The 26,529-nt window shown below is 36.3% G+C and overlaps 1 protein-coding gene across 1 annotated transcript in view; it reads left to right on the top strand.

The window, feature by feature from the left end:
* The window catches only part of ADCY1 (adenylate cyclase 1), a 177,758-nt gene that overhangs the window by 56,467 nt on the left and 94,762 nt on the right, over positions 1–26,529 (top strand). Inside the window, exon 3 of the mRNA XM_088150071.1 lies at positions 21,458–21,576. Within this exon, the coding sequence (XP_088006197.1) occupies positions 21,458–21,576 (119 nt within the window). The remainder of the gene's footprint in view (positions 1–21,457; positions 21,577–26,529) is intronic.

A 26,529-nucleotide genomic window follows, 5' to 3' on the forward strand; every position in this document is an offset into this window, starting at 1 on the left:
AACTCTTAATAAGCCTTTTGCTTTCAATTAATTTTAAATCCTTATAATTATTTCTTTACATTTCACTTTGATCTTGTCCCCAGTCAAAGGAACACTCACCAGGTGTCTAGTTGCTCTGCTGTTTAGAAGATGTCTGTAGCTGGCCAAATAATTATATTCCAAATGTGCGCTAGAAAGTGGGGTTTGGGTCAAGCCCAGTGTTCTTAAGGCAGGCTGTGCCTGAGGCTGAGAACTTGATGTTTCTTCCTTGGCTCCTGGTGCTCTATTCATGGTTCACCTGCAGATTCTCTAGATCCTGCAGGTTTCCTTGCAAGGAGCAGCCTTCTGGAGCACACATGGGCAATTTCTTGGCTTCTCCTTGTCCAGAGAAGTTCTGCAGAGTCACTGCCTGGTTACCAATCTTCACCTTGGTGTCATCTCTGCTCTTTGGAGACATGTCAGCTTGCCATTTTCCCCACCTGGAAATCCATAATTTAATGGACATTTGAGCATAATGGATCCCTGGCACCCAACTGAACTGTTACTGTGACACTGAGAGAACTAAGTGGAAGAGAAGTTCAGTGGGTTTGAGAAAGGCCTCAAGGTCTTGAGGTAGAGACCTTGGGCCAGAAATGGCTCAAAGCAACTCCAGCTTAATTGGCTTGCTATAGGTTGGCCTGAGAATTAACTTCCAAAGTTACATTTTTATCCCCGATTAGCATTAAATATGCCTTTCTGAACTAGAGCTTGCCAACTATGTGCAGCTTGACAGTTATATTGAGATTTCACTCTACTTTAGATAACTTGGTAATTCTGCTGCCTGGCAGTCTCACACCACCCTCAGGAGTTCTCTGTGTGGCCAGGGTATCTTTGAGGCTGGTAGAAACAAAGCACTGGATACAGTCACTTGCCAAATTTTATTTTCTAAAATTGTCTGTGAAACCTGTGCAGGATCCCAAGGCATTACTATAGATGAAAACAATGCTATGGGTTTCTTTTTGCTTTGTCACAAGCCAACTTCCCATTAATTTTAATTAATAATTTAGAAACATTAATTTTAACTAATAATTAAATAAATATACATATTCAGATGTGTCAGGAACCTCCTAGAGTTTGGCAATTAGATTTGGCTGGCATTCAGGAGAGAGTGAATTGCCAAAATATCTCAAAAATCACAACAGCAGCTCCAGTCTTTGCAGAAGAAGAGTATCAGTAGAAAATATTGAGGGCAATGTTGATTGGCCATTAGGTGACCTGAGATAAATTTTAGAGTTCATGCTAATTTCCATGTGTGTGTTTTACACATTTGTTTTGGCTTTATGACTTTGTTTTGGGTTTTGGATCATTAGAATGTTCTCCAATCATATTTTTACAACTGTTAAAATGTATAGTTTAACCAAGTCTAATTTTCCTTTTATCTGAAAGTTTTAAAAAATATCACGGACACACACATGTGTTAGGGATTGCATATTCCTTCCTTAAACAAAAATATCTTTCTTGCTAACATTGTCGTCAAGTTTGCCTATGGCTTGCCCTTTTAAAAAAATGGATAGTAATTATATTTGTCAACATTAATAAAGCTTTCAATGTTGCTTCTAATGTAGGCGGGTACATACATTCAGACTTGGATCTTTTATTCTGTGTTCTGGAAATAAATCCCAATTCTATTCCAATTTGATCATGCTGAGGCTGAAGATAATCCTAAAAAAAAAAACAAAAAAAACCCCTGACTTAGAAGAGAAGACTTATCTTCTTCTTGGTACTGAAGAACCGATCATGCTTGAAAAATCCAGTTATCACTTGAAGTCAGGATAAAACAAATGACTTATTGTCAGTGCACTACAACAAATAGTAGAGGTCCTTTCTCAAGACTGAGCAACAAGAACATGAAAGAAAAGCTTCCTGCTCCATTATACTAGGTTTAAAGTACCATCTGCTTCACCATTACTTCTAAAAATAATCAGGTCCTTCTAATGCAAGCTTGTGCTTGTAGCAATGATGAAATTGCCATGAAGAAATTATATGCATAAGCAGAATATTAATTTTTTTCTGTAGATTGGCCATTCCTTTGGTCATTTCTAGATGTCATTGTGTATGGAAAGGATCAGGCTTGTACAACTACTACTCCAGCAGTATAGCACTTCATATTTAAAAAGAAAAAGGTGCTTCAGAGCATCCCTGGGTCCATACATAGCATACCTAGTTGTTAATTCTTTAAACCATTGTATCTTTTTCCAGGATCACACTGCAGCTGTGGAAGACAGCTGTGCGATCTCAGGAAGACATAAGAACCCCCCTCCTGCTCTAAAACATCTGTTTCCTTTTTAATCTGAAGCACTGCACAGCCCATCTAGTGACCCATCAAATCACCCATGACTCACTTGTTATAGATTGTGACCTACATTGTGCTTGTTGTCATACATACTTTTGCAGTCCAAACTAAACTGCAAAAATCAGGCACTTAATTATACATGGTTGCTCCAATATGTTATGTTAGCAAAAACAGAACACTGCTATTGTCATGGATATGTTCATCTTTGTGACACTGTACTTCAATAGCAATCCTATGGCATTTCTCCTTGAGAACATTGTGAGTACTATGATACATCTCAGTCTGGCAAGTGGGGTATGTGTCAAAATATATACCCCAAACAAATACCTAGCATCCAAGTACTCAGCAAAAGGACACATTCTTCCCTCTTTATTTATAGATAGATGGATAGATAGACTAAGTTCTTCCAGTCTTCCAGTCATATGGATATAATTTTTATGCTGCGCTTTCAGTATTTGTTTATTTTATTTTATGGTTGGATCTAAACCTAGTCATGCTTAAAATAGATTCATTGAATAACTAATGCATGATTAATATAAGCATTATAGGTGTCAGTGTGTTTTTTGTAAGCATTACTAAATTTGGATCCAATGTAGTATTTTGAGCATTCTAATACTACATATAAAAATTGCCATGAGAAGGCTTTTCTTTCCTTGGAAGCTGGTCTGACAGTAAAATAAAGAGAAAAGGATGGATCCAAAGTCTGCATATGTTCCAGAAAAGAACTGTTCTACCACTTCTGAGTTTTTAAATGAACTTTAATTTTACATGTGTAGAATCTGTATAGTTGACAAAGGCCATGCACTTAAACCTTGCCCTGATATCCCAAAACTTGAAAAAATCTTCAAGCATTTAATGCCCAAGGTGTTTGCATGTGTTTATAGCCCTATTCAGGAATTGGGGGGGGGGGACTTTTGTATTGGCCTACAATTACAATTTTAAAACATTAAAACAAATGTATACATAGTTTAAGGACAAAGTAAACTATATTGGTCCATGAGAGAAAAAAAACCCAAACTTATTTTTAACTCATTTTTTTTTTAAGAGACTGATAGTAAGTTACTCTAGTAACCATAATAATTCTTAAATAGGAAGCATTAATCAGTTCTGAAACAGCATACACAACTACAGTGATCACTGGGTTCCCAGCCAAACAAATACAAAAGAACTCTGAATACAGCAAAGTTATAGGTTATATACCCTTGGTTTGATACACAGGAAATAATGATGATGATGATGATGATGATGATGATGATGATGATGATGATGATGATGATGATGTAAGTAATACTGTGATCTCTGCAACCAGAGTGTAGCATCTGATAATACTATGGGATGAGCTTTCTGTGGGGTGCTTCCACAATTCTTTCAATTCTAAACCTGCCCTAATTACAGATACTAACATCATGTACCATAAACAATGGCATTTATTGTGCCCATGTACTACCCCGCTTCATGCCAAAGGAAGACAACATTATCTGTCCCCTTTATCTCCAGGATCATCACACAGTTTCATTGTGTCTGCTTTTTTATTCTCATGTTTCTACTCATACCACATATAAATCATCATACATTTTATAAACCCTCTACATACTTTGGCCATGGGGAATGGCTTTTAATCAATAGCACTTTTAAGGCAAGAAGAGTAGCAGTTTGGATTGCAAACTCGCAGTTTTAAGGACTACTAATTCAATTAGGGACAATAAAGATGGATTTGTGTTTATAAAAGGGGATTACAACAAGAAGACCCAATTATAGGATAAATATATTGTCCCAACCACAATCAATCAGAAAGTATTCAATCAATATTGGAAAAACCTGATTCATTAGGATCTGAAAATGTCAGTATAGGCAGAAACTTCAACCAAGTTCAGAATAAAAAAATAGATGATCTTCTAAAAGGGATTAGGCGAAAATACGATGATAAATTTAAAAAAGCCTGATCCATCCTAACTTGATTGATATATGGCAATGTAAACCTCCAAATGACAGGAATTGCATATTTTATTCAGTTAGACATACAGTAAATGCTATTCAAGAATAGATTTACTCTTATGTTTTAAAACATGGTCTAATAACATATTCAGCTGAAATTGTACCAATGTAATTTTTGACCATTCCCCCATTTGGAGTTACTTAAAAAAATAGAGAACTCCTGGAAAATCATTGTCCTGGATATTAAATCCATCTCTTCTACTTAATAAGAAAACCATAGAAAAATTGTAAACAAAACTCTTAGAGGGGTTTTTTTAATTAAAGGCAAGGCACTATTGTGAAAGCATACAATAGAGGAGTAATCATTAGCAAAGATAGCTACCAAATAAAAATTAAAAATATTAAAATGAGAATGAAAATGCTAATACAAGAGATGACATATCTAGAAAAATTACATTTAAAAACCTGGAAGTCGCAATTTATGGCAAATTAAACTCTAAAAGAACAGAATTCTATAGGCTAGATATAGACAAAACAATATCTGATCTGCAGTATCGTAATCAAACTTTTTGTGAACTTATTGATAAAAATTCTAAATTTCTTGAAAATAATTTTTAAAGAGAATTATTAGCATCATCTCTCTCAAATTAAATCTCCTGAAGGAAAATTTATATGCAATTCCAAAAGAATAAATGAAAATTTTGAAGGGTATTACAAAACCCAATTAAAGCAAAAGAATGTGATCCTTTAGAAATTAACAGTTATTTAGGTACAATAAATACAGAGAAAGTCTCAGAAGAACATAAAAATAAATTCTCTTAAACTGTAACTACGGCTTGAAGTTAAAATGGTGATTGAGAAGGTAAGAGTGGGGAAAGCCCCCAGAATATGGATTTACAAAATTATTTTACAAGAAATTTGAAGATGTCATGTTGACCCACCCTACTGCTTTATTTCCCTTACTGTCACTTACCAGGTGGACCAGACAGGAAACATGGCCAGATGAACTAATTCTACTTTATTGTAAAGCTACATTAACAGAAACTTGCAAGTCTGAAAGTACAATTCTCCTGCCATCATCTTTAAGCTTGAGAATTTAGGGAGGTCCCTTCTGAGCCTTTTGCTCCACCCATTATGCAGGTGAGAGCTATGCTCTCTTTTATCTGGCCATTTCCTAGGCAGCATTTCTTCGCCCCATCTCCCAAGGTCTTTCCCACATACCATTTATACTTACTTTCAAGACAAACTGCCTTGTTTACCTTAAATCGTAAACAAATCCCAGATTAATGGAAAGAATTCTGATTGATTGTCTTACATAAACCTAATAAAAACTTGTATCTTATGGCTTGTTTGGCTAACAGCATTAATTAATCAAGAAACCATTTTTTTTAGAAGCATGTTAGCAAACAGAATGGCTAGTTTTCTTCCCAAATATGTTCATGAAGGCTAAGATGGATTTATTACAGGCAGATTAATTGCACATCTAATATGGAAAACTCCTAATGCTAGTCTATTTGGCAAATAGCCAAAATAAGCAATTCCAATATTAACATTAGGTGTTATGAAGGCATTTTACAACCTATGCTGCCCATATCTATTTTCCACTTTAGAATACTTGAATTTTGGAGATAAATTTTATAGAACAATTTGAAAACTATATCAAAATACTAGTGACTGCTAGAATTAATGGCATAGATTCCAGAAAAAAATTGATAAAAAGAAGTGCTAAACAAGGATGCCTCCTCTCCCCACTTTTGTTTGCTATCTCATTAGAACCCTTAACAAAGGAAATAAGAGAATGTTTGGATAATCAACGATTAGAAATTAATGGTACACATTATAAAATAAATCTTTTTGCTGATGATATTGGACTGAATAGATTCAGACCCCTCAAGGCATTTTCTGAATTAGCAAATTACCTTTCCACCAGCATTTGTTCTTTTTAAAAATGTTCCATTCATTTTCCCATTTTTAGGAAACATAAATTCACCTACTTGCTCTCATTGCTCACCAGACATATATAACTTCCAAATGCCCACTCTACTTCCTTGACAAACACAATAACCTTGCTCTTTGGTGCACTAATTTTCAAATTTATATGCTTTGTTGTATTATATACCCTTTATAACATTGGTGGCAAATCTGGTTAACCACATGGCAACATCTGTATACAAATGCACACATACATTCATATCCCCAGCCAACTTACTTACAGCATCACAGCAAGCATAACTTTCATCCATAGTTATATTAAATTATCAATGGGACATCATACATCCTTACCTTATACCATGCTCAATATTGATCCTAAGCATTCTATTTATTTTCACACATATATTATTTTCATCATATATTTTTCCTACACATTCAGCAACCAAACTTCAACTACATATTTGTGCAAAGCATTATATCATTCAAGTGTATTCACTTAAATAAACATTTTAACAATCAACAAACATACCCTAAGTTTTCTCATCGTTTGCTGAATAAAAATCTTTGTATATCTTACATGACATAAAGCATCATTACACTTCCCAAATTTTGCTCATTCTTACCTCTTATACACTTTTTTATTAGAATTCTGCTAAACGCCTTCCCAAAATGATTTTTTGTATTTTTTTTTTCATTTTATCTTTCCATGTTTTTCTGGGTGAAAAATAATGGCATCCTTCCAGTCATCAGGCATACACATTAAGTAAGCTGCACAGCCAATTTATAAACAAACATCCATATTTTAACAAGTCTACTATTACACCATATATCTGCAGTTTACTTCCTTTTTTTTTTTGCATTTGCATTTGCATTTGCACAGTATTATAGTTCTATTTATCTTTATTGCAATTTTTGTTACCCTTCTTGACTACCATTTGGGAAAAAAAACCTATACCTGAAATTAACAAATTCTTTCCAGGTTGCTTTCAAGTATGTAACAGCAATTAGGTCTGGTCTGCTTGCCCAGCTTGAGCCACTGACCTTTTCTCAAGGACAGGAGCATCATCTTCTTTCCACATACCAGGCTCCAGGCCCCCGGGAAAGCAACCTCTGCAAGGTCTTTTTCTGCCACATTCCCAAAGTAATATTTCCTGACTGGTTCTAGCTTAAGCAGTGCTGTCCAGTTTGTCTGCCATGCTTCCCTTCATTGTCAGCAAACAACCAAATCCAATTGGTTATGGCATTATGGAAGGAAAGTCCCCTTCTTTTCATTCATTGGTTGCTGCCTTCCACAGCCACATTCATCAGTGGAACAGTGAAGTGCTGGAATTATTTTTTACAAGCTCACTGTTGAAACAGTGATAGGATGGACCTGTCTTTGTTACTTTATTTAACTCAGTGAATTGTAGTTTCCCTTCTAGCCTGTGACAGGAAGAAGCCTAAAACTGTGCTATTTTTCTTACCAGTCCAGGAAGCATAAAGAAATAGAGGAATCCACCAATCAGGGCTTGCAGTAAATGCAGTGCAGGCAGATCATCAGACCATCATCATGGCCAAGGTAGAGAACGGGATTCAAATCTGGGAAAGGATTTCTTAAGCCAACTTCATTTGCAGCTGGTTGATGGGGGTCTAGCAGCTTAAGGTTGCAGCATAGAAAAGTCCTTAGACCTAATTTACAGCCCTACTTCAGCAGATATATAACATGTCAAATAATTGGTCACCTTCACCACAAAATGTTTAATTACTACAGTGTATAAGGAATCATTCATCTCTGAGAAGCTGCCTGACATTCTGTCTCATCTCTAAGAGCCAAAAGCCTAGGAAAGACCATGGTCAGGAGGACAGGAGAACTGGAATTTGCAGTTTTATGAGTATATCCCTCTCTAGACCTAGTAAATTACAGTGCCTTTACTCTCAACTTTAACATTCTCCCAACTTCTTAAAACACACACGCATTGATGAATCTGATTCTCCCCTCTCCCTCACCAGGAAATAAGCATAATAATACCGGGCAACATGTTATATCTCACAGTGTCTCAGTCAGGGCCTTGTTTTCTTCATGCACTGAATTTGAAAACATGGGAGAAAAAATCAATGTACAAAATTCAGAATTAGAAATATTACAAGAACCTGTTTGACTGACACTGGGCACATCCACAGTTATAATTTAAATTGCATCTCTCTTGTGCCCATGGCAGCATAAATTTAAGTTTAAACAAGTTCCTCAGAAGAGGAAAAACATGTCCAGCCTGAGACACTGCGGTAATGGTTTCCAAGATATTCAAACTACAGCCTACCAGGTCCTCCCATTGTTCTGCCCTCCCATTTTTCTGTTCCAGGAAAGCAATAGCCAATTGTGTTTCTTCCTGTGGGCAGGTCTTACTGAATATATACTTTTATATGTCTGTAATACAGTATGTATAAAAATGCATCTGTGCAAGTTTAAAGCATCAAAATATGCATATATGCAAGCAGAACAACCACTTGTAAAATAAAATAAAAAATCCTTTCTTGCCAGCTGTTTTGCACTGTAATAACCTCTAGACATTTTGCCATTTATGCAATGGCTAAGATTTTTGCCCAGTATGTAAGAGACTGTTGGTCTGAAACCCATCTTTTTGTTTTTTATTACTGTTATCTTTCTCTAGCTAGGTGAAGACTTAAAAAAAAAAACAATGCATGGTTCACCATTTCATAATTTGTCCAGTCACTTGATAATCTTAGAAGTACCAAAAAGAGCTTTGGAACCACCTGATTTGAGTTGTTGTTTCAGAAAAGATCCTTGCTCCCCCCCATGTTTGTTTGTTTCCTGAATTTGCTTCAAAGGGTGATTTAATTAAAGCTTTGTCAAATAAAATCACCCACTCAAAACTTCACATGTCCTTGAACTAATAGAAGCAGTGCCTTAAGGGACAGAAAACCATGGTCCTACTTCCTTGACTGACTACTGTGGTCATAGTACCAGGTAATCATAGTACCATACCTTTCCAGCTATTTTCCAGCTATGCCAATTGAATTGCTTTTTAGTCCTATACTCAGTTCTGAGACCAAATCAGAATAAATTGAAATGGCAAACTATAGCAACTTGTGGATGCTTTGATGACTTGCTGAAGTGTAAGTTATAAAGAGATGGCCCTGTAATTTCAAGCATCATCTGTACTGAAAATGACTTTTTCTTCCATCATCCCTACCACAATTTCCTTTAGGGGCATGCACCCTCATGGAGGGATTAATATTTAATTTTGGCTTCTGGAAATTGCCTCTGTGTCCAAGAGATGTAATGACTTGGCTAATGTTGTTTATCTAAACATTGGAATCCATGGTTTTCTCCTATTTAACTCCCCCCTCCCCATTTTAAATTGCTGACTTATATTAACAACACCTGGGATTTGTTTGAGGACTACTTAAAAGAATTGTTGTCTCTGCACTCAGATTGTGAGCTGATTTAAAGCAAGGATAGGTCTTAATGATGAAACTCTTTTCTCATTTTTTAATCTTTTCAGCCTCACAGGCTGCCCATTTTAAACTTCATTGCTCCAAGGATAAACATATTAATAGGTGGTGGAAGCTGGCCTAATTAGCCATTAAATTTGGTTTACAAATTTTAAACAGTTCAGTGCCCAGTAACCCAGAGGGTGGCATGGGCCAGCACAGTTGTTTCTAGAATAATATCCCCAAATTTATTCTCCAACTTCACTGATTTTAAAATATCCTCCTTTTAATGCAAGATTTGCTGTTAATTTGGTGCTAAGGATGACTGCTAAGAATAAGGATGAGGTCACTTGGTTCATGAACCTACAAATTAATGATCCATTTAACTTGAAAGTGGAGTTTCACAATTTCTTAACACATTCCTAACAATCCTTGATCAATGCAAAGGATACCTATGTAGCTTTAAATATATCAGTAAATGATGAACGTTACCAGGAATTTTTAAAGATCCAGTGTTACATCTGTCCAGAATTTCAACCCTAAATCTTGTCTAATATTTTCATTTTAAATTTGGTTCAACAAAGAGCACATCACAGCCAAATTCAAGCTCATTGAGGCATAAAGTGCCTTTAGGAAAACTTTATAGGATGTTGTATCTTGAAAAAAGGATGTAGGGTCCTGTGGAAGAAGAAGAAACTGGAGGCACAAAAAGTTAATTGGGAGAAGTTGGCACAAACTGTCAGAGGAAGAACTTCTGCTCTTTGGTGACCTGATCAATGGGAGGGATCTGATCCAAACACAAGTCCTAAAATCAAATTTTGATTTGTGGGTTCTTTTTTGGCCTTCCTGTTTATCCGCATTGATAAGTCCTTACAGGTGCCTAAAGAGTAGGGCGATCTATAACAGTTTCAGTGTTTAGGAAAGAAGAAAAGCTTAGCATAGCATTTACCATTCAGTAAGTTTACTAAGTATTACCACTACGCTGTGTGCTAGACATCTTTGCATAAAACGTGCTGGCCAAACAACAAGCTGACTCCTGATGTTTTTTACTGCATCATTTGGTGAGAAAACACTCCAGTTGCCCAAGAGGAACTCTGTATGAGCTTTCGTTGACTTAAAGGTGAATTTTGATTCAATCTCTAGAGTGAGGCTTTGGAGGAAATTGGCAGTCTCTTCCATTGACTGACACCTAGTGTTCCTAGTTAAGGAGAAAATCTATATGCAGGTTAGATATGCTGCTGTGGGGGGTCTCTCTTCTTCAATTACCTTTTAAAGAGTATCAAGCAAAGGTGTATTCTTGTTCCACTGTTATTTGTTACAGTAAATATATAGAGAAAAAATCCTATGAAAAAGGGAGCAGTACCCTCCAACGTTAGGTAACAATTCCATTATACTGTATATGGACAATGGAATGATGCTTTCAGAAACTCAGATCAACCTATGGTGGATCCTATATTTGGCTACAAAGAACTACAAATTAACTACAGTGGTACCTCGGGATACAAATGCCTCTACTAACGAACTTTTCGAGTTATGACCAGCTCCGGCCGCAAAAATTTACCTTGATGTGCGAACACCGCCTCAGGGTACGGTCATTTTTCCGCCCTGACACGTGGTCCGCGGCCATTTTTCCGCCCCTGACACGTGGTCCACGGCCATTTTCCCGCCGCGCTGCACGGCGCCTGGCCGTTCTCCCGCCACGGCGCCTGGCCGTTCTCCCCCCGGGGCGCCCGGCCGTTCTCCCGCCACGCCACGCCCGGCTGTTCTCCCGCCCGACGCGTGGTCCGCGGATGCCAGAACAGCTTAACGGTAATTACATTGAACCTTATGGGAAAATTTGCTTTGGGGTGCGACCAAATTCAGAGGGCGGAACGGATTAACCGGATTTACATTGAACCCTATGGGGAAATTTGCGTCGGGTTACGACCAACTCGGGATACGCCCAGAGTCATGGAACGCATTAAGTTCGTACCACTGTATTCTAAAACTAAAGTTGTGTTCTTTACCAATAGTCACACAAATTGTTAGCAAACTGAACATGCTAAGGCTTTTAAATATTTGAGAATTTATTTTAATCTGCTGTGTGGAAGTATCCCTTCTGTTACATTTCAGTTTGTGCCCAAAAGATTTCTAATGCTCTACTGAGACCCAGTGACAATTCCAGAATAGTAAGCCATTCAGCGTGAAGATGCTAAGCATCTTCTTATATGATGCAGAGTTTTGTTGCTATAAAGACTTACAGAAAATGCTCTAGAAGCAATTCAGTTCAAATTTCTCAGAATCCTGCTGCATATTGCCTACCTAATATACATCTTCATTTGAGCTTAGGTTCACCTTTATGAAGGCCCGTATGAGAATGTGCCATTTGAAATTCCAGATGAAATTAATCTTTGGTAGCAGAATCCAGGGCTTCTCTTTTCCCATGTTGTGCGAGATGGATTCTTGCCACTGTCAGCATGTATGTTAATATATTATGATGCCTTTCATTTATATTCTCTGGGATCATTCCTAATAAATATATTTGGGGTTTTATTTCAAATTTTATTTTCAGAATTTTCTGGATGTTTTGGTATATTTCTTTCCAGTACTTTTGAGTCTTTTTGCATAACCACCATATATGGTAAAATGTTTCTTCTTTATTGTGGCATTTCCAACATTTATTGTTATATGCTCTGTCCATCTTGGCAATCATTGACGGAGTTATATACCAAGGAACTTAATTTCGGAGGAAGAAAATTTTGTGGAAAAAAGAGATTAGCTGTGAGACAACAAATCTAGTCTAGAAAAATTTCACTAGATCAACTAGTTCACTAGTTCAATCTAGCTGATCTAGTGAAATTTTTAGGACTTTACTTGGCAGGTTGCAATAAATATGTATTTCAAAACAGTTACAACAAATTATGCAAATAAAACAAGATCTTGAAAGGTGGAAAAGCTTAAAAACTCCCTCGTTAGGACATTAAAAATTAATGTAGCAAACAAGATAAACTTCCTGTTTCAAATGGCACCAATTCAAATCAAAGATAAAAAGTTGCAGGACTGGGAGGGCGGAGCTGGCGTCGCGGCGATACGGCGGGCGATCCTGGGCTCCCAGGATCGCAGCTGATATCTCCTCCCCCGGACGGTCCCGATGGACCTAAGCCGTCCCGTAGAGATGGCGAACGCAAAGGGCGCGTCCCGCGGATCTCAGGGACGCCGCAAGTCCCAGATCGATCCCAGGAGAAGCTCTTGAAGCCGGCGGAGGAGAGGCAGCCAAAAATGGCTGCGAAAGCCGGGACAGCTCCAAAGGAAGATGGAAGAGAGGGGTGTCAACTGGGTGAGATGGACTTTTACTATTCAACTATTCTTAGAGAACACCTTAAGTAACTTAAAGAGATTTTTAAAAGTGAAGAAAAGTGGATTAAGCGGCGAGATTGAACCCTATTAAAAAAAAGAAGGGGGAGAAAATTTTTCTTTTCAACTTTCCCTTTTTAGTGGAATTGATAAGATGTTTTTCTTTTAAAAAAATATATATTTTTAACTGGATTGGCTTTCTTTTTTTAATATTCAATAACTCTTTATTTTAAGCCTTTTTTTTTTTTTTAACTAAGATTTCTTTATTGTTATAAGAAATTTATATTTTTTTGACTTTGAAATGGGGAAAGTGGAGTTAAGAGAAAGTAAATGAAAGAAAGTTGCACTGCCATCTAGAGGCTCGATTTAGTGCTTTCTTTTTTTATTGTGACGCACGCTCAAGGACTCTGTGCTTTCTAAAAAGATAGTGGGATGTGCATGTTTATACAGGTGCCATCCGTAACTATAAACAAGAAAGTGGAGTTGAAAGCGATTATGAAAATATTAAGATGGAAAGTTTGAGCTAGTCACAAGAGCCTTGATTAGTGGCAGTAGCTCTTTTTTCTGCTAGAAGCTCTGCTTTGCTCTCTATTCACCCCCCAGATGGATTTTTTTTTTAAAGAGGCTTAGCCTTTCCCTTCTTTTTCTTTTCTTTTTATTTTTCCTTTTTTTTTTCTTTTTTTTTCTCCTTTTGCTTCTTTTTTTCTCTTATTTTTGGCAAGAACAAAGATAAAGAATCCTTTGACTCAATGAAGGTTTATCAAGATAATAGACTATACGAGAAACACAATGCAGAAAAAGATCTTTAAACTATTGAGGATGACTATAAAAAATTGGAAGAAGAGCTGCAGAAATTCTAAAAAAAAAAATAAAAAAAAAGAAAAAAAGATATTAAAGCTAAAATGGACTTAATTAAATATAAACCGGGATCATTGGAAAAGGAAGAAATAGTACAAGAAATCAGAAACATTAAACAGAATTATTGTGAGGCCTATAAACTGAGAATTAAAAGGGTTAATCAACTGATAAATGAAGAGACAGATTTGTTCTTGGCACTGAGGGTGAGAAAAAGATTATACAAGATCATAATGGAAAATTGTACTAAGAGAATGCACAAAAAGAAGAAGTAAAACAATATTGAAAGAAACTACTGGAGATGTTTAAAGAAAAACTCAGGGGAATACAACAATGATGGAACTGACAGAAGCTTCCAAAAGCAGAATGTTCAAAAGGACATTTATTATTGCTTTCTCTTATCCAATAATATAGAAAAAGGGATGAACAGTTAGATATTTTGGGATATTGAATGAAAAGGGTGAACTCAAAATTATGCAAGCGCTGGAATAAAGTATAAATCTGAGATATATAGTTAAAAATTGTATAACATGTAGTGAAGAATCTGGTTAGAACTGTAACTTGGTTAGAACTGTAATTGATATTGTAATTGATATTGGTTAGAACTGTAACTCTTAAGAATTGGAAAAATTAAAAAGTACTTATGCAGGAGGAAGTTATTGAAAATTATGGAATGTGCAGAGATGAGTTAAACTGAGATTTGAAACTAGAGTAAGAAGATAAGTAATTTTATATGACACGGGATTTGCTTTTATTAATGATTAGATGAGAAAATATAGTAATGTAATAGATTAAGAAATTTTATAATAGAAATTTGATATTAATTATTATATATATACACATATAATAGATAGATGGAAATGTATTACTAATCCTATTGAAAGTTAAAATTTTTTGTAATATATGATTTTATAGATTAGCTATGAATGATTAATGATTGTTAATTGATAAGTATACAAGTATATTTTGAATAGACGATATGAGAATTTAAGATTATGAAAGGGGCACCAACGAGTTTAACTGGTTGACACACGGTATAAAATGGAAGATACTTTTTTATGCCTTTTTATGTTTTTGTTTGTTCATGTTTGTTTTGTGTTTGTTGTAAAAATAAAAAAAAACATTAAAAAAAAAAAAGTTGCAGGACTGGCAAAGAACAATTAATAGGTTTACATGGTGTAGGGAAAAAAAAAGAATAAGATTCAAAATTTTGCAAGACTTGAGAGAGGAAATAGACTAGCTTTTCCAAATCTCAGTTTCTATTTGGACCTAGTTACTTATCATGGATGGATAACAGAATGGATACCATTTCCTAACAGCAGAATATCAACAATAGAAGGACCAGAGTTAGCCAATGAACTGCATAGATATTTATGGTATAAGGAAACAAAAGACGACATTCGAAGTGACATATTATAAGAGAAAGTCTGTTAAAAATGTGAATTTCTTAAAAGCAAGGATAAGTCCAACGATTTCACCACTAGCTTCACCATCAAATGCTTTTTATTTCAAGGAGAATTACAGTAAGTAAGATCTGATCACGTATGCCAATATGATATACCGTATTTTTCTGACTATAAGACGATACTTTTTTCTAAAATCCTTACGCTAAAAATTGAAGGGAGTCTTATTCAAGAAAGTTAGCCGAGGAGAGAACTGCGCGGTTGCAAAACTGCCCGTACTTTGTCTCTCCAAAGAGCCTTCCTCCTATTGCTAGCCTCCAATCACGAGTGAAATAGCTTGAGTCTGCAAACAGACTTCCTCCAATCACGAGCCTTATGTAACTGATGTCAGCTGATGCTGAACAAACCAATTGGAGGAAGTCTGTTTGCAGAGACAAGCTATCGGCAGTTTCACTCGTGATTGAATGTAATGTTATGCAAAAGAGCATGGAAATAGAGCTGCAGAGAGACGGTTTGGACCTCCTCCCACCGAGTGTATCAGGTAAATGTTACCTAATTACTAAATAAAAGTGTGTTCTGCACTATCTTTAAAATATTGATTTCTTAATTTTGGGTTGGAAAAGTGGGGGTCGTCTTGTACATGGGGGTGTCTTATTGACGGAAAAATATGGTACATCTGGAGTCAAGAAATAGACTAAAGACCTGGCAAGTATTGCTTAAGGAAGAAAGAAATCTATCATGGTTTATGTATTTGCAAATAAGTGGAAAAATAAAAAGAAATCTTAAAGAAGGAAGGAAAGGATGACAGAATTTGAAACACTTATACAGAATCAAGATCATTTATTAGGACATATTTACAAATTGTTACTCAAATATGACATGGAGACAGAACAAATTAAAACTGGTATGATAAAATGGATTCAGAATTCTAAAGAAGTGTAATCAGTGGAACAATGGTAGAAACTATGGGAAAAAAATCAATAAAATTTACACCAAGCTACAATTTGAAGGAGAATTTGTACATGATCAAACCACTGTTGATCACCCTAATCAAATCATTTTGGACAGGTGGTAAGGAGCAGGAATAGAAATTAATTTTACTATTCAAAATATTACCACATAATTGCCCAAGGTTATGTTAGAATTTTGGATCTGCATTAATTAGCTGACATAACCTATTGATTGATTATTCTTGGCCCAGCTTTCTCCATTCAATACTTCTTCTTTGTTCAGATCCATTCATTTCCCAACATACCTAGTCTCTATTAAAAAGCTTCTTTAAGTAAATTAAACCTTTGTTTATCCCTGCCTTTACAATCATTATTATTTCAGATCTGCACTTTAATCAGAGCTTAGAGTTAAATAATTCACTCTGTTTTTATTACCCCTTATGTCTATAGGAAACATAGTTCACCCGTTTTCCCCATTTTTGGCCCTATAGTACCGCTCTGTACTGTTCTGTTTGCTACCAGTTCTGAAGATATGTGTTTTTCTCTGCTCTCTCTCCCTCCCCCCCTTTTTTCCATACACCCACAGAGAAAAACAATTTGGACACTACTGAAAAAAACACTTTTGTCCACATTTTGTCTGTATGTATATAGGGATAATTCTTTTCTGTATATACTTAGCAAGAAAATATGCCCACTGGGGAGAGAAACTTGAGTATATTTGTGAAGGGTGCATGTACTGTAAAACAATTATCTCATCTGTAGACTTTTGATGACAAAATAGACTGTCCCAGTTTGATAAAATTTAATAAAAAAGCAGCTTCATTTTTGTTGAGCCCTACAAGTTTTTATTTATAAGGAAATTTTCAGTACTATCCAGAAATATTGCCATCTTGTGGTTATTATAGTAAATAGTAGCATTTAATAAAATCTATTTGCATTTATATTGGAAGAAATAGAGATATCACTTTCACAGTTGATAGAACAATGGGATTTGGGGTAGGTTTGTGTGGTATGGGTCTGTTTCACCAACAGTTGTGCTCTTTCTCTTAACAATTAATTCTAAGTATTCAAACTACTGATGTGTCTGACATCGGAACCCTCACTTTAGGACTTCCACATCTTTGGGTCCAAAAATCGGACACATTTGCATATTAATACATTTGAATAACGTTTGTGTAATAAGCATATTACTTTACATAGTATTTTTAGTCACTTGTTCCCAGCAACCTCAGCCTGTACCTTTATTCCACTTGTATAGTAATGCAAGTGGAGTAAAGGTTTTTGTAACACAAATATGGCCACTAGAAGCTTCATTTGTTGTTGTCATTAAGTCGTCTCCGACTCTTCGTGACCCTGTCCTTCACTGCCTCCCTGAGTTTGCTCAGTTTCATGCTCATTGCTTCAGTGATGCTATCTAACCATCTCATCCGCTGCTGTCCCCTTCTTCTTTTGCCTTCAATCTTTCCCAGCGTCAGGGTCTTTTCCAAAGACTCCTCTCTTCCCATTAGGTGACTAAAGTATCTGAGCTTGAGCTTCATTATCAATCCTTCCAATGAGCAGTCAGGGTTGACTTCTTTTAAGATTGACTGGTTTGACCGCCTAGCAGTCCAGGGAACTCTTAAGAGTCTTTTCCAGCACCACAGTTCAAAGGCATCAATTCTTCAATGCTCAGCCTTCTTTATCCTCAAACAGTAAGAATGATGTTAGCCAAAATGGAGCAAACAGGGCAATAAATCATTGTAATTTTTGTTACCGATGATGTGCCAGAATACAAATACCCAAAACTAAGCTAAACATTATAAAAACATTTCAGCCCTTTTTTATCTCTTCCTGCTGTGTCCATGTGTCATTAGTGTAAATATTTTTAGCAGAACTGTTTTGTTCAGCAAAAATTAATCAAAATACCGCAGGTGCCCTCAATATCCAAGGCTGAGAAATGGATGCCACATAACAGCAAGAGGAAGAAATGCAAAGTTGACATCCTGTACATGCAATATACACCAGTAATATTTGTAATTGATTAATTGAAATCAGTTTTAAAAAACCTGCAAAACAAAACAGAATTCACCCAATTTATTTGTCTTGTTCTCACCTACTTTTTGGAATGTCACCCAGCAGGCCACTTAAAGAATGAAGTATGGTCCTCAGCCCTCAGCCCAGAAAAAGTTGCTCCTTCTGCTGTAGCTATCATTTTAGTATGGCTACAGGGAAATACAAAATAATGGATGGAGAATCCACAATGACTAAAAACATTGACAGAAACTCTTAGTCTTTAGAAAGTTGCCTCTGTTTGGAAAACGTGAGTAATAATGGCACATGGACTGTAAGACTGTCAGAGGAAATATACAGGCGGTTAGGAGAAGATGGGTTGGTACTAGAGACAGGTGTCCTGCAGCATCACTTCTTCCTCCTCTCTTAGACAGCTATCCAGTCAGTTGTGAGCCTTCAGGCTGGCATCTTCGACAGAACATATTCCAGTTTCACTTGAGAGAAAGCCATCAGAGTTTAATGTCCTCAGTTAAAGAATAGATTGGGGAAGAGTGTGACATTGGAAACCCTTTTAATACTGTGGCAGAAATTATTATTAAGTATTTGAAGAATTGTAACAAAACATTATTGTATACTAGGTGTTTGATCTTCAAGATCTTCACTTCCATGTACCATTTCTTTAGCAGACTGTAATGATAGGGCATGTTTCTACAACCTTGGTGACTGAAAATGGCTTGATGAATGTAATTTATTCTGAGCCCACGGCAGGTATAACAGGATAGTGGATGCTTTGAAGTAAGAACACACAATAGATTACCAGCAACTTTCAGTCTCTAGAGAGATATATTAGGAAGGGGAAAGAGAATTGTGGGGTTTTTTCTTTCCTCTGTTCTTTACCAGTTGACTAAATTGAATGATCTATGAACCTGAGAGCGCGTACAAATAAGCATGCAATTGGATGCCGGGCTGGGGTGGGTGGAAGCATAGACACAAAATGATGATGAGGCCAGAAGTTGCAGAATTTCAGCAATGAAGAGATTAATGCAAAATATGAAAATGTAAAGCATTTTAATTTTGTAGTCAGCACAGTCTTCTATAAGCAGGAAAAGACTTGCATATGAATTTTATTGGGTCCAGGGAATCTTGTGTTTATTTTCTGTCTCCAGAATAGAACGTTATGCATATCCCTGTATTTCATCCATCTTCATCTTCCATATGACCAGTCTGTTCTGTTTCTTATGAGGCTTGAACTTATGAAAGCTTGCGTGATCATGCAAAAATATGACTAGCTATACAGCAAGAGCACTGAGAAAAGGCCTAATCTCGTACTTCGGTGCGATTTTTAAAACTGAAAAATTTTTAAAAATGAGATTTTTAAAAATGAGACCCATTTTGGTCCAGTGGTTAAGGCACCAGGCTAGAAAGCAGGAGACTGAGTTCTAGTCCCACCTTAGGCATGAAAGCCGGCTGGGTGACTTCAGGCCAGTCACTCTCTCTCAGCCCAACTCACCCCACAGGGTTGTTGTTGTGGGGAAAATAAGAGGAGAAAGGAATATTAGGTATGTTCACCGCCTTGAGTTATTTATAAAAATAAGAAAGGTGGGTTAACAAAAAAGCAAGTTGGAATAATCTAATCATTGGAGAAAAACAAGGTGAGCTGCAGTACTTCTAAACTTTGAGGAACCAACCTCAAAAAGAGTCAAGTGTTCCTTGCCTAGTTAATTTGTTAAAAATTAAAAGTACTATTTATTGAAAAGTTTTTTTAAAACAGGGTTTTTTAATCATAGTAGTATATTAGATAATATAAAGTTGCTACTTTTAATATTTCAATAGCATAGGCTTAATTAATGTTGAACTGATATAAATTTCAGTAAATAAATTTGTAAGAGATTTGTCTCAGTGTTTAATAATCTGCCTTGCTAGGCAAAGGAAAAGAGCAAGCTGATTAAATTCCAGAGCAGCAGACACAAAAGAAAGCAACTGATCCTGCATTCTTTCACACACTGTTATAGATTCTACTATAAGCTGTTATGAATAGCATTATGATCATAGTAGTAATAAGGGCCAATTATCTGCTCTTAAAGCTCTGTTCAGCAGAGTGCTTTCTGCTATACAGAGGGATGTATTATGGCTGTATCTCAAAATACATGAGCAAGTGGATCCTACCGTTTTTCTAGAAAGCAAAGAATCATTGGGCCAATCCATTCCATCTTACTTTGTGGAAAATGGTATATGAGCAATATCATACATTTGAAGATTTTTGAGAAATGTTGATATTTACTCGCCATTCTTATGATTTTAGAAAGTTCAAAAGAAACATTAAGATAAAAAGTGGGATTTTATCAAATTTCTATTTATAAGAAATCATCCAAAATGAGAACATCTACAGGTTTCTGAAAGTTACTACACCTTTTATTATAGAATGTTATAAATCCCATTTAATTAATGATCAGCATGTATTAGTTTAGTGCTAGGTTTCTTGGCATTTACATTAATCAAAAGTCATATATTCAGTATAACATTTAAAGGTGTAAGCAGCCATACACATGATCTTTATGCTGGGTGAAAATAATTGACATTTCTAACAAATATCTTCAGATTTCTGAAAGGCGGAAGCAGATCCAAGTTCTAGATGAAAATGAGAAGTACTCAATTATGAACATTTTAAAAAACTTCATAACCTTGTGCCTGGGATAATTCTAGTTGTGTTTTCTGGTTTGATTTTATAGTAAACCTTTTAAGTACACAAATTAGGTGCGGTGAATTATTTTATTAATTTTTAGTTTTTTATAAGCAGGGTTTGTATGCAGCCTCAGTTCTTGAGTAGATGGCTTACAATGTAATACAGTACAAGAACAATAAGTAAAAATCAATGCTTATCATATCAGAATTAATCATGAATTATCAGTATTGCTAACAAATAACAGTCTTAGCATCAGTGCTCTTGTATACATTGTCAGAAACCAGGACCTCAGCTCAGGATGTACCATAGCAGCCATTCCTTGAAGGTTCTGTGAAACAGCAGGATTTGACTGCTTTACTGACAAAGAGGGGGCTCTCCTATCTTCTGGGGGATAGATTATTTCAAAGGAAAAAAGAAAAAAAGCCATAGCAGAAGGTAGGAGTTTCCTGACTCCTACCTTCTAACTCTCAGACAAAGAGGACTTGCAAAATGCCCTTTCTTCTGGTTTGTCGAATAGTGAGCTAATTCTGTCCAGAATGGAGAGTCTCGAAGGTATTCCAGTTTAATAATTGTAGCGCAAAAAGGAAAGGTTCATCATGCATCTCACAATTAATGTGTTTGTTCTTATTTTTAGGAACGACTCCTGATGAGCCTTTTACCCAGGAATGTTGCCATGGAAATGAAGGAAGATTTTCTTAAGCCACCTGAAAGAATTTTCCATAAGATTTACATTCAGAGGCATGACAATGTTAGGTAGGATTGATATGAACTTGCAAAATAAATCAAGCTGTATGAACTTTTCATCTACCTATCGTAATAAGGGGCAGTGAAATGCAAAATGTGACTTCCCTCTTGATTTGTGATATGCAGTGAGAAACTGAGTGTTTCCAGGTAAAGAGGATATAAACTCATTGTGAGTCAGTAAAGTAGAAAATATAATTTTAGTACAAGGAGAGATAAAATATCTTTTAAAATATTACAGGAGCCACAACCAAACAAATGCCATGCTAGAGGTTTTAACATACACAGGCCAGTGTCTTAGAGAAGCTCTTGCCTTATAGGCTGTTTCGGGAACTAACTCAGGGACTAAATTCTGGATTTCATTTGGAATAGAAGCCCTCAATGATCTCTAGACTCAAGAATTATTGTAGCACAGCTACTATTACCAGACAATGATTTTTTTTTCCTTCAGAATTTAACTGAGCATGTTACAGGAACTCTTTTCAGATCCAAACAGAAATGCTCAGTTTCTGTCCATATTCCTTTTGGCAAGCCAGAATGGTACTAACATAATATTTCCCTTATATAGTTAAAACATCTAAATTACTGCTGTTTCTGCACAAATTGGCCTTTGTTTTTGTGCCACTTGAATATTAAAGTGCCTGCTTATTTTTTATATTTAACGTTGATCTCAAAATACTATAAAATAGGTTCTAAATTAATTACAGTTATTTTTTGATCCTCAGCATTGTGCCCCTTCTTTCTTCTTTCCTGTTTCATCCAGACTGCCATACATATTTTTCTTTTTTCTTGTGACTATACAGAGGGCCCAAACAGAATTATACAGCCGTTGTTTCTTTTCCAAACAGTAAATGGTTTGTTTCCTGATGTCTTTGAACCCATGCTTATCATCTTTAGGAGTATATCTCTACATTATGCACATGCAAAAGACATAGAGCAAAAATTATTACTTTTGCTCCCAATGGTAAAGCTGTGAGGAGCAAGAAGATACACTTACTTTACTAGGCTGACGCATTTATATATTTCATTGAATTCTGAATGTTTGTAATACATACCTTTCATAGATAAAATTTTGTTTAGAATTACATGCATGAAAATAAATTTGCATTTAGAATATCCGTCTGTGATAACTTGGAAGAAATCATAGAACGGTCTCTAAAAAGGAAAGACGCTGCGTGTGAAATCCTACAAAGAAATTAATCATTCTCCTCTGGAAGTTGTGTTCCTTAATGCCAGTGTGAGGTTGCTTAATGATGAGGGAAAGATGTTTTGCATAATCACTTCACAAGCTTCAGGATTCAATCTTAGTACTGCAAATGGATTCTGGGACCCTTTTTTTTTTTTTTTTTTTTTTAACTATTTGAAATCCCAAACCAATTTTGTTAGTTGAGATGGATTGCTTCTGGACTAGCTAATCAGTTGTTAAGGCGATAAGCACAAGAAAAGATGGATGCTGTACTAAAATCTCTGTAAATAATGTGCAGATGGAAAACAAATATTACCTCTTCAGTTTTTGCTTTACATAAAAACAAACCAAAACCCTGCCAGAAAAAAACAAGTCAGCCATTGTGATGATAGAAGTCTAATACAGAGAAATGATGGTGAAGGTTTTCCTAAGAATTCAACTAAAGTAATGGGTTGAACTTCATCTGCTAACTTCTGCATGTTCTGGTGTTAAAGGAAGGCATATCAATACATGTTGGCAACTTAAAGTCCATGTTCCACTGCACATGATGCAAAGTGAATATAGTATTTCCTGAATCTGATAAAGCAGAATTCAGCCCATGAAAATTTAGATTATAAGAAATATATTAGTTTTTAAGCTTCTATAAAAGTCTTGCTGTTTGCTAATATAAATTTCTGTCTGGAAAAAGTTTAAGACAGGACATTGCAGCATTTTCAGGCAGGCTGCAGCTATGTTCTCTGTACTTGTACCCACTTTTCAGGCAATAACCCTGAGGCTGTAAACACCTTTTTATTTTTACCAGTGATAATGTGATGCAGTGGTCTTCCAAACTCTCCTCAGTAACAGTTACAATGTTCAACATTGATATCACTGGGATTTAACCAAGGGTATCAGAAGCACCAGGCCTACCTTGGCTGTTCTAAAAAAACAGAGCTGGACCTAATTAGAACTTGGACAGGAGACCATCAGTAAAATCTAGGGTGATGGTAAACTGGGAAACCAGAAAAGCTTGCCAGAAGAAGGCAGTAGCAAACCACTTCCATTACACTACCAAGAAAACTCAATGGAAATGTCCAGGTAGTCAGCAGAACCTGACCTTGACTCAAAGGAGACTTTATCTTCATAACAGTATAAAAGTAATAAATTGCCTAAAATTACAGATTTATTGTTGTGAGGATAAAAACAGACCTGTATGTGATTAATTTTAGAATATTTGCATACTGGACTTTAACTTCCCTACAGGACTCATTCACCTGTACTTATAAGCCAATGTGTTTATTGTGCCTATTGAAAAAAAGTATTTCATCTCTGATTTGTGGTGATAAAAGGGGTTTTATGAAGGAAACCAATGCCAGATCTGTTGAAGGTAAAATGTGTTACAACACAGAAGGGGTGTCCATGCAGGATATTCAAAAAAGTCAAAATGGCAGGTGTGATTGTGCAAAGGCCCACCCTATGTGTGTGACACATGCAGTGCATGCTAAAAGGGGCAGGGCTTTAATCATGTGGTTGCACCCATTGTCTTGACTTTTTTGAAACCCCCCCCCCCCGACACATCCCTTTAACACAGTGCCTGGTAACATTTGTCCAGGGACTGATTTTCACTGTAGAGCATGGTTGTAAGGAAAGATTTGCAGCATGAAGTATCGAGCTGAGAAGGAATGCTTAACCAAACTACTGCCTGCCAGTCTTCTCCTGAATTTCCCCTCTGAACTGCCTTCCCAATGAGACTGCAGACATAGAGGATGACAACATGTAAATACTGGCTTTGTTCATACAACATACTGAATCACAGAATACTCAACCATTTCAAACCTAGTGGGTGTGTTAATTTAGACATTCCAGCATTAATATGATTTCATGTAAATTCAGAACACTAGGGTAATAAAGTTAACCAGGTTGTGCAAATACAGCCATTAACCCACAAGCTAATCAACTGTTGCCTGTCATAAAAATCCAGTAATAATGTACCATTTAATTCTAAGTTAACAAGCCTATGTTTCTTTATCAAAATATCTTTCAGTATAGAATATCAGTGTATCTCACTTATAAGAAGCTCTGTTATTCAGAGTGATAAAACAATTTTTTGTTTGCTGTCATGCTACTTATGAAAAGAGTCTTAGGGCTCATCCATACCAACCAGGTTGCTCCAGTGCAAGTACAGGACACTCATTGTTTCTCAAGAAATGCATTTACCCCCAGCCCAATGGGAAGATACCCTCTGTCCATTTTTCCTTTCTGTGCATCAAAAGTAGTGTTTTCCGGTTAGTGTTGGATCAAGTAGTAGTGTCTTGGTGAGCTGCTTTGCTTCATTTTATTGTAGGCAACTGCTGCCTCGCTGGTTGGCTACTGTGCACCGTAGTAGGAACACTCCCTCCAATGGTCACTGACCTCCTTGGCTATGTCATCCTGGGCTGGTAAAATGGTAGACTTAAAAAAGCCAAACAGGTTCACCAATGGACTGGTGAAAGGCAGATTTTTAGTTTTCTTTTTTAACAATCTGATGAAACATGAAATTATGGACCTTTTTTCCTCCCCTTTTCTTTTTTAGCTGGGTAAAATTTACAAGAGTTCTGCCAGCTTCCCCTTCTGGCCCAATTGACAGGAATAATGGTAAAATTCTGGCATTTCCTTCCTTCGTTCATCCACCATTAGATGCATCAGATGGAAGGTGCCAAGTACGAAGGGGAGTCAACAGAGGGGAAACCACATTCATTAAAGAACTACCCAAGGAAAGGAAATTAATTGGTGCTTGCTTTCTCAGCATAGTTGGGAGGGGTAAAGAAGCAGGGCAATCTACCAGTCAGGGTCCAAAATACCAGGCCATAACCATGGCCAAATTGGGGAAGGAATTGGAATTCAGAAAGGAGGTTGTTAAGCCAGGTTCATTTTCAGCCAATTTACATGTGGGAGTCAATCAGCTTGAAGCTGCAGTGCAGAAAAGCCTTTAGACAGGAATAGTGTGGAAAAAATGCACATTCAAGCAGCTAATGAAGGTAGTTTGGATTACAACCCAGCTTGAGGTTTCAAAGCTCAGATTTCAATTTCCCTTTTGTAGAAATGTTGTTAAATTTATATAGTGAGATGTTAGGCATTAATATATTTACTATATTTGAATAATGCTTAATTTAGGTGGTGTCCCACTGTAGAACCGTTTTCAGTGACCACCTGCTTGTTTGCTTGGAAAGCCTCTGTTGTATGTTCAGAGGCTCTCTTGTCTACATCTCTTCAGCTTCATCATGTAGAACAGCTTTGATATAATCTGCCTTGGGTTTTCTCAGTTGAGCTAGAGTTTGTTTAATCAAATTAGTTTAGGCTTAGGCAGCACAGACTGATAGCTCTGAAAATTTTGAAGAGAGAACCCTAGTTCAATAGTATAGCACAAGATTTGCATATAGAAATCATTAACCAGTAGTAGATCCCTGCTTAAGAACTTGGAGAGATGTCAGCAGTTAGTTAATACTCCCTGTATTTGCATGATATGCTCAGCTATAAATATACATGACAGGGCACAATGTTGTTCTTAATCTCTCACATACTACTCTTTGGCTATGTTTACATGACACACTGAACTACAAACTAATCAGCCACACTTTAGCTAAGTGTGTTATGCAAACGTAACCTGTGTGGTCAGCATATGCCTCTATGCATTATGTGAATTCACAAAATCGAGCAGATAAATTGCATTGTTTGCTGGTTTAATTATTTACTTACTCAAATGTGTATGTCACACCCAGTCAAAGACTCTAAGGGGCTTATAATTATATACATCCAAATCC

This window comes from Python bivittatus, unplaced genomic scaffold (genome assembly GCF_059951505.1).
Source record: "Python bivittatus isolate LINGU-HERP-01145 unplaced genomic scaffold, Pbiv_v1 ctg000610_np1212, whole genome shotgun sequence".
In the NCBI taxonomy this organism is placed as follows: domain Eukaryota; kingdom Metazoa; phylum Chordata; class Lepidosauria; order Squamata; family Pythonidae; genus Python; species Python bivittatus.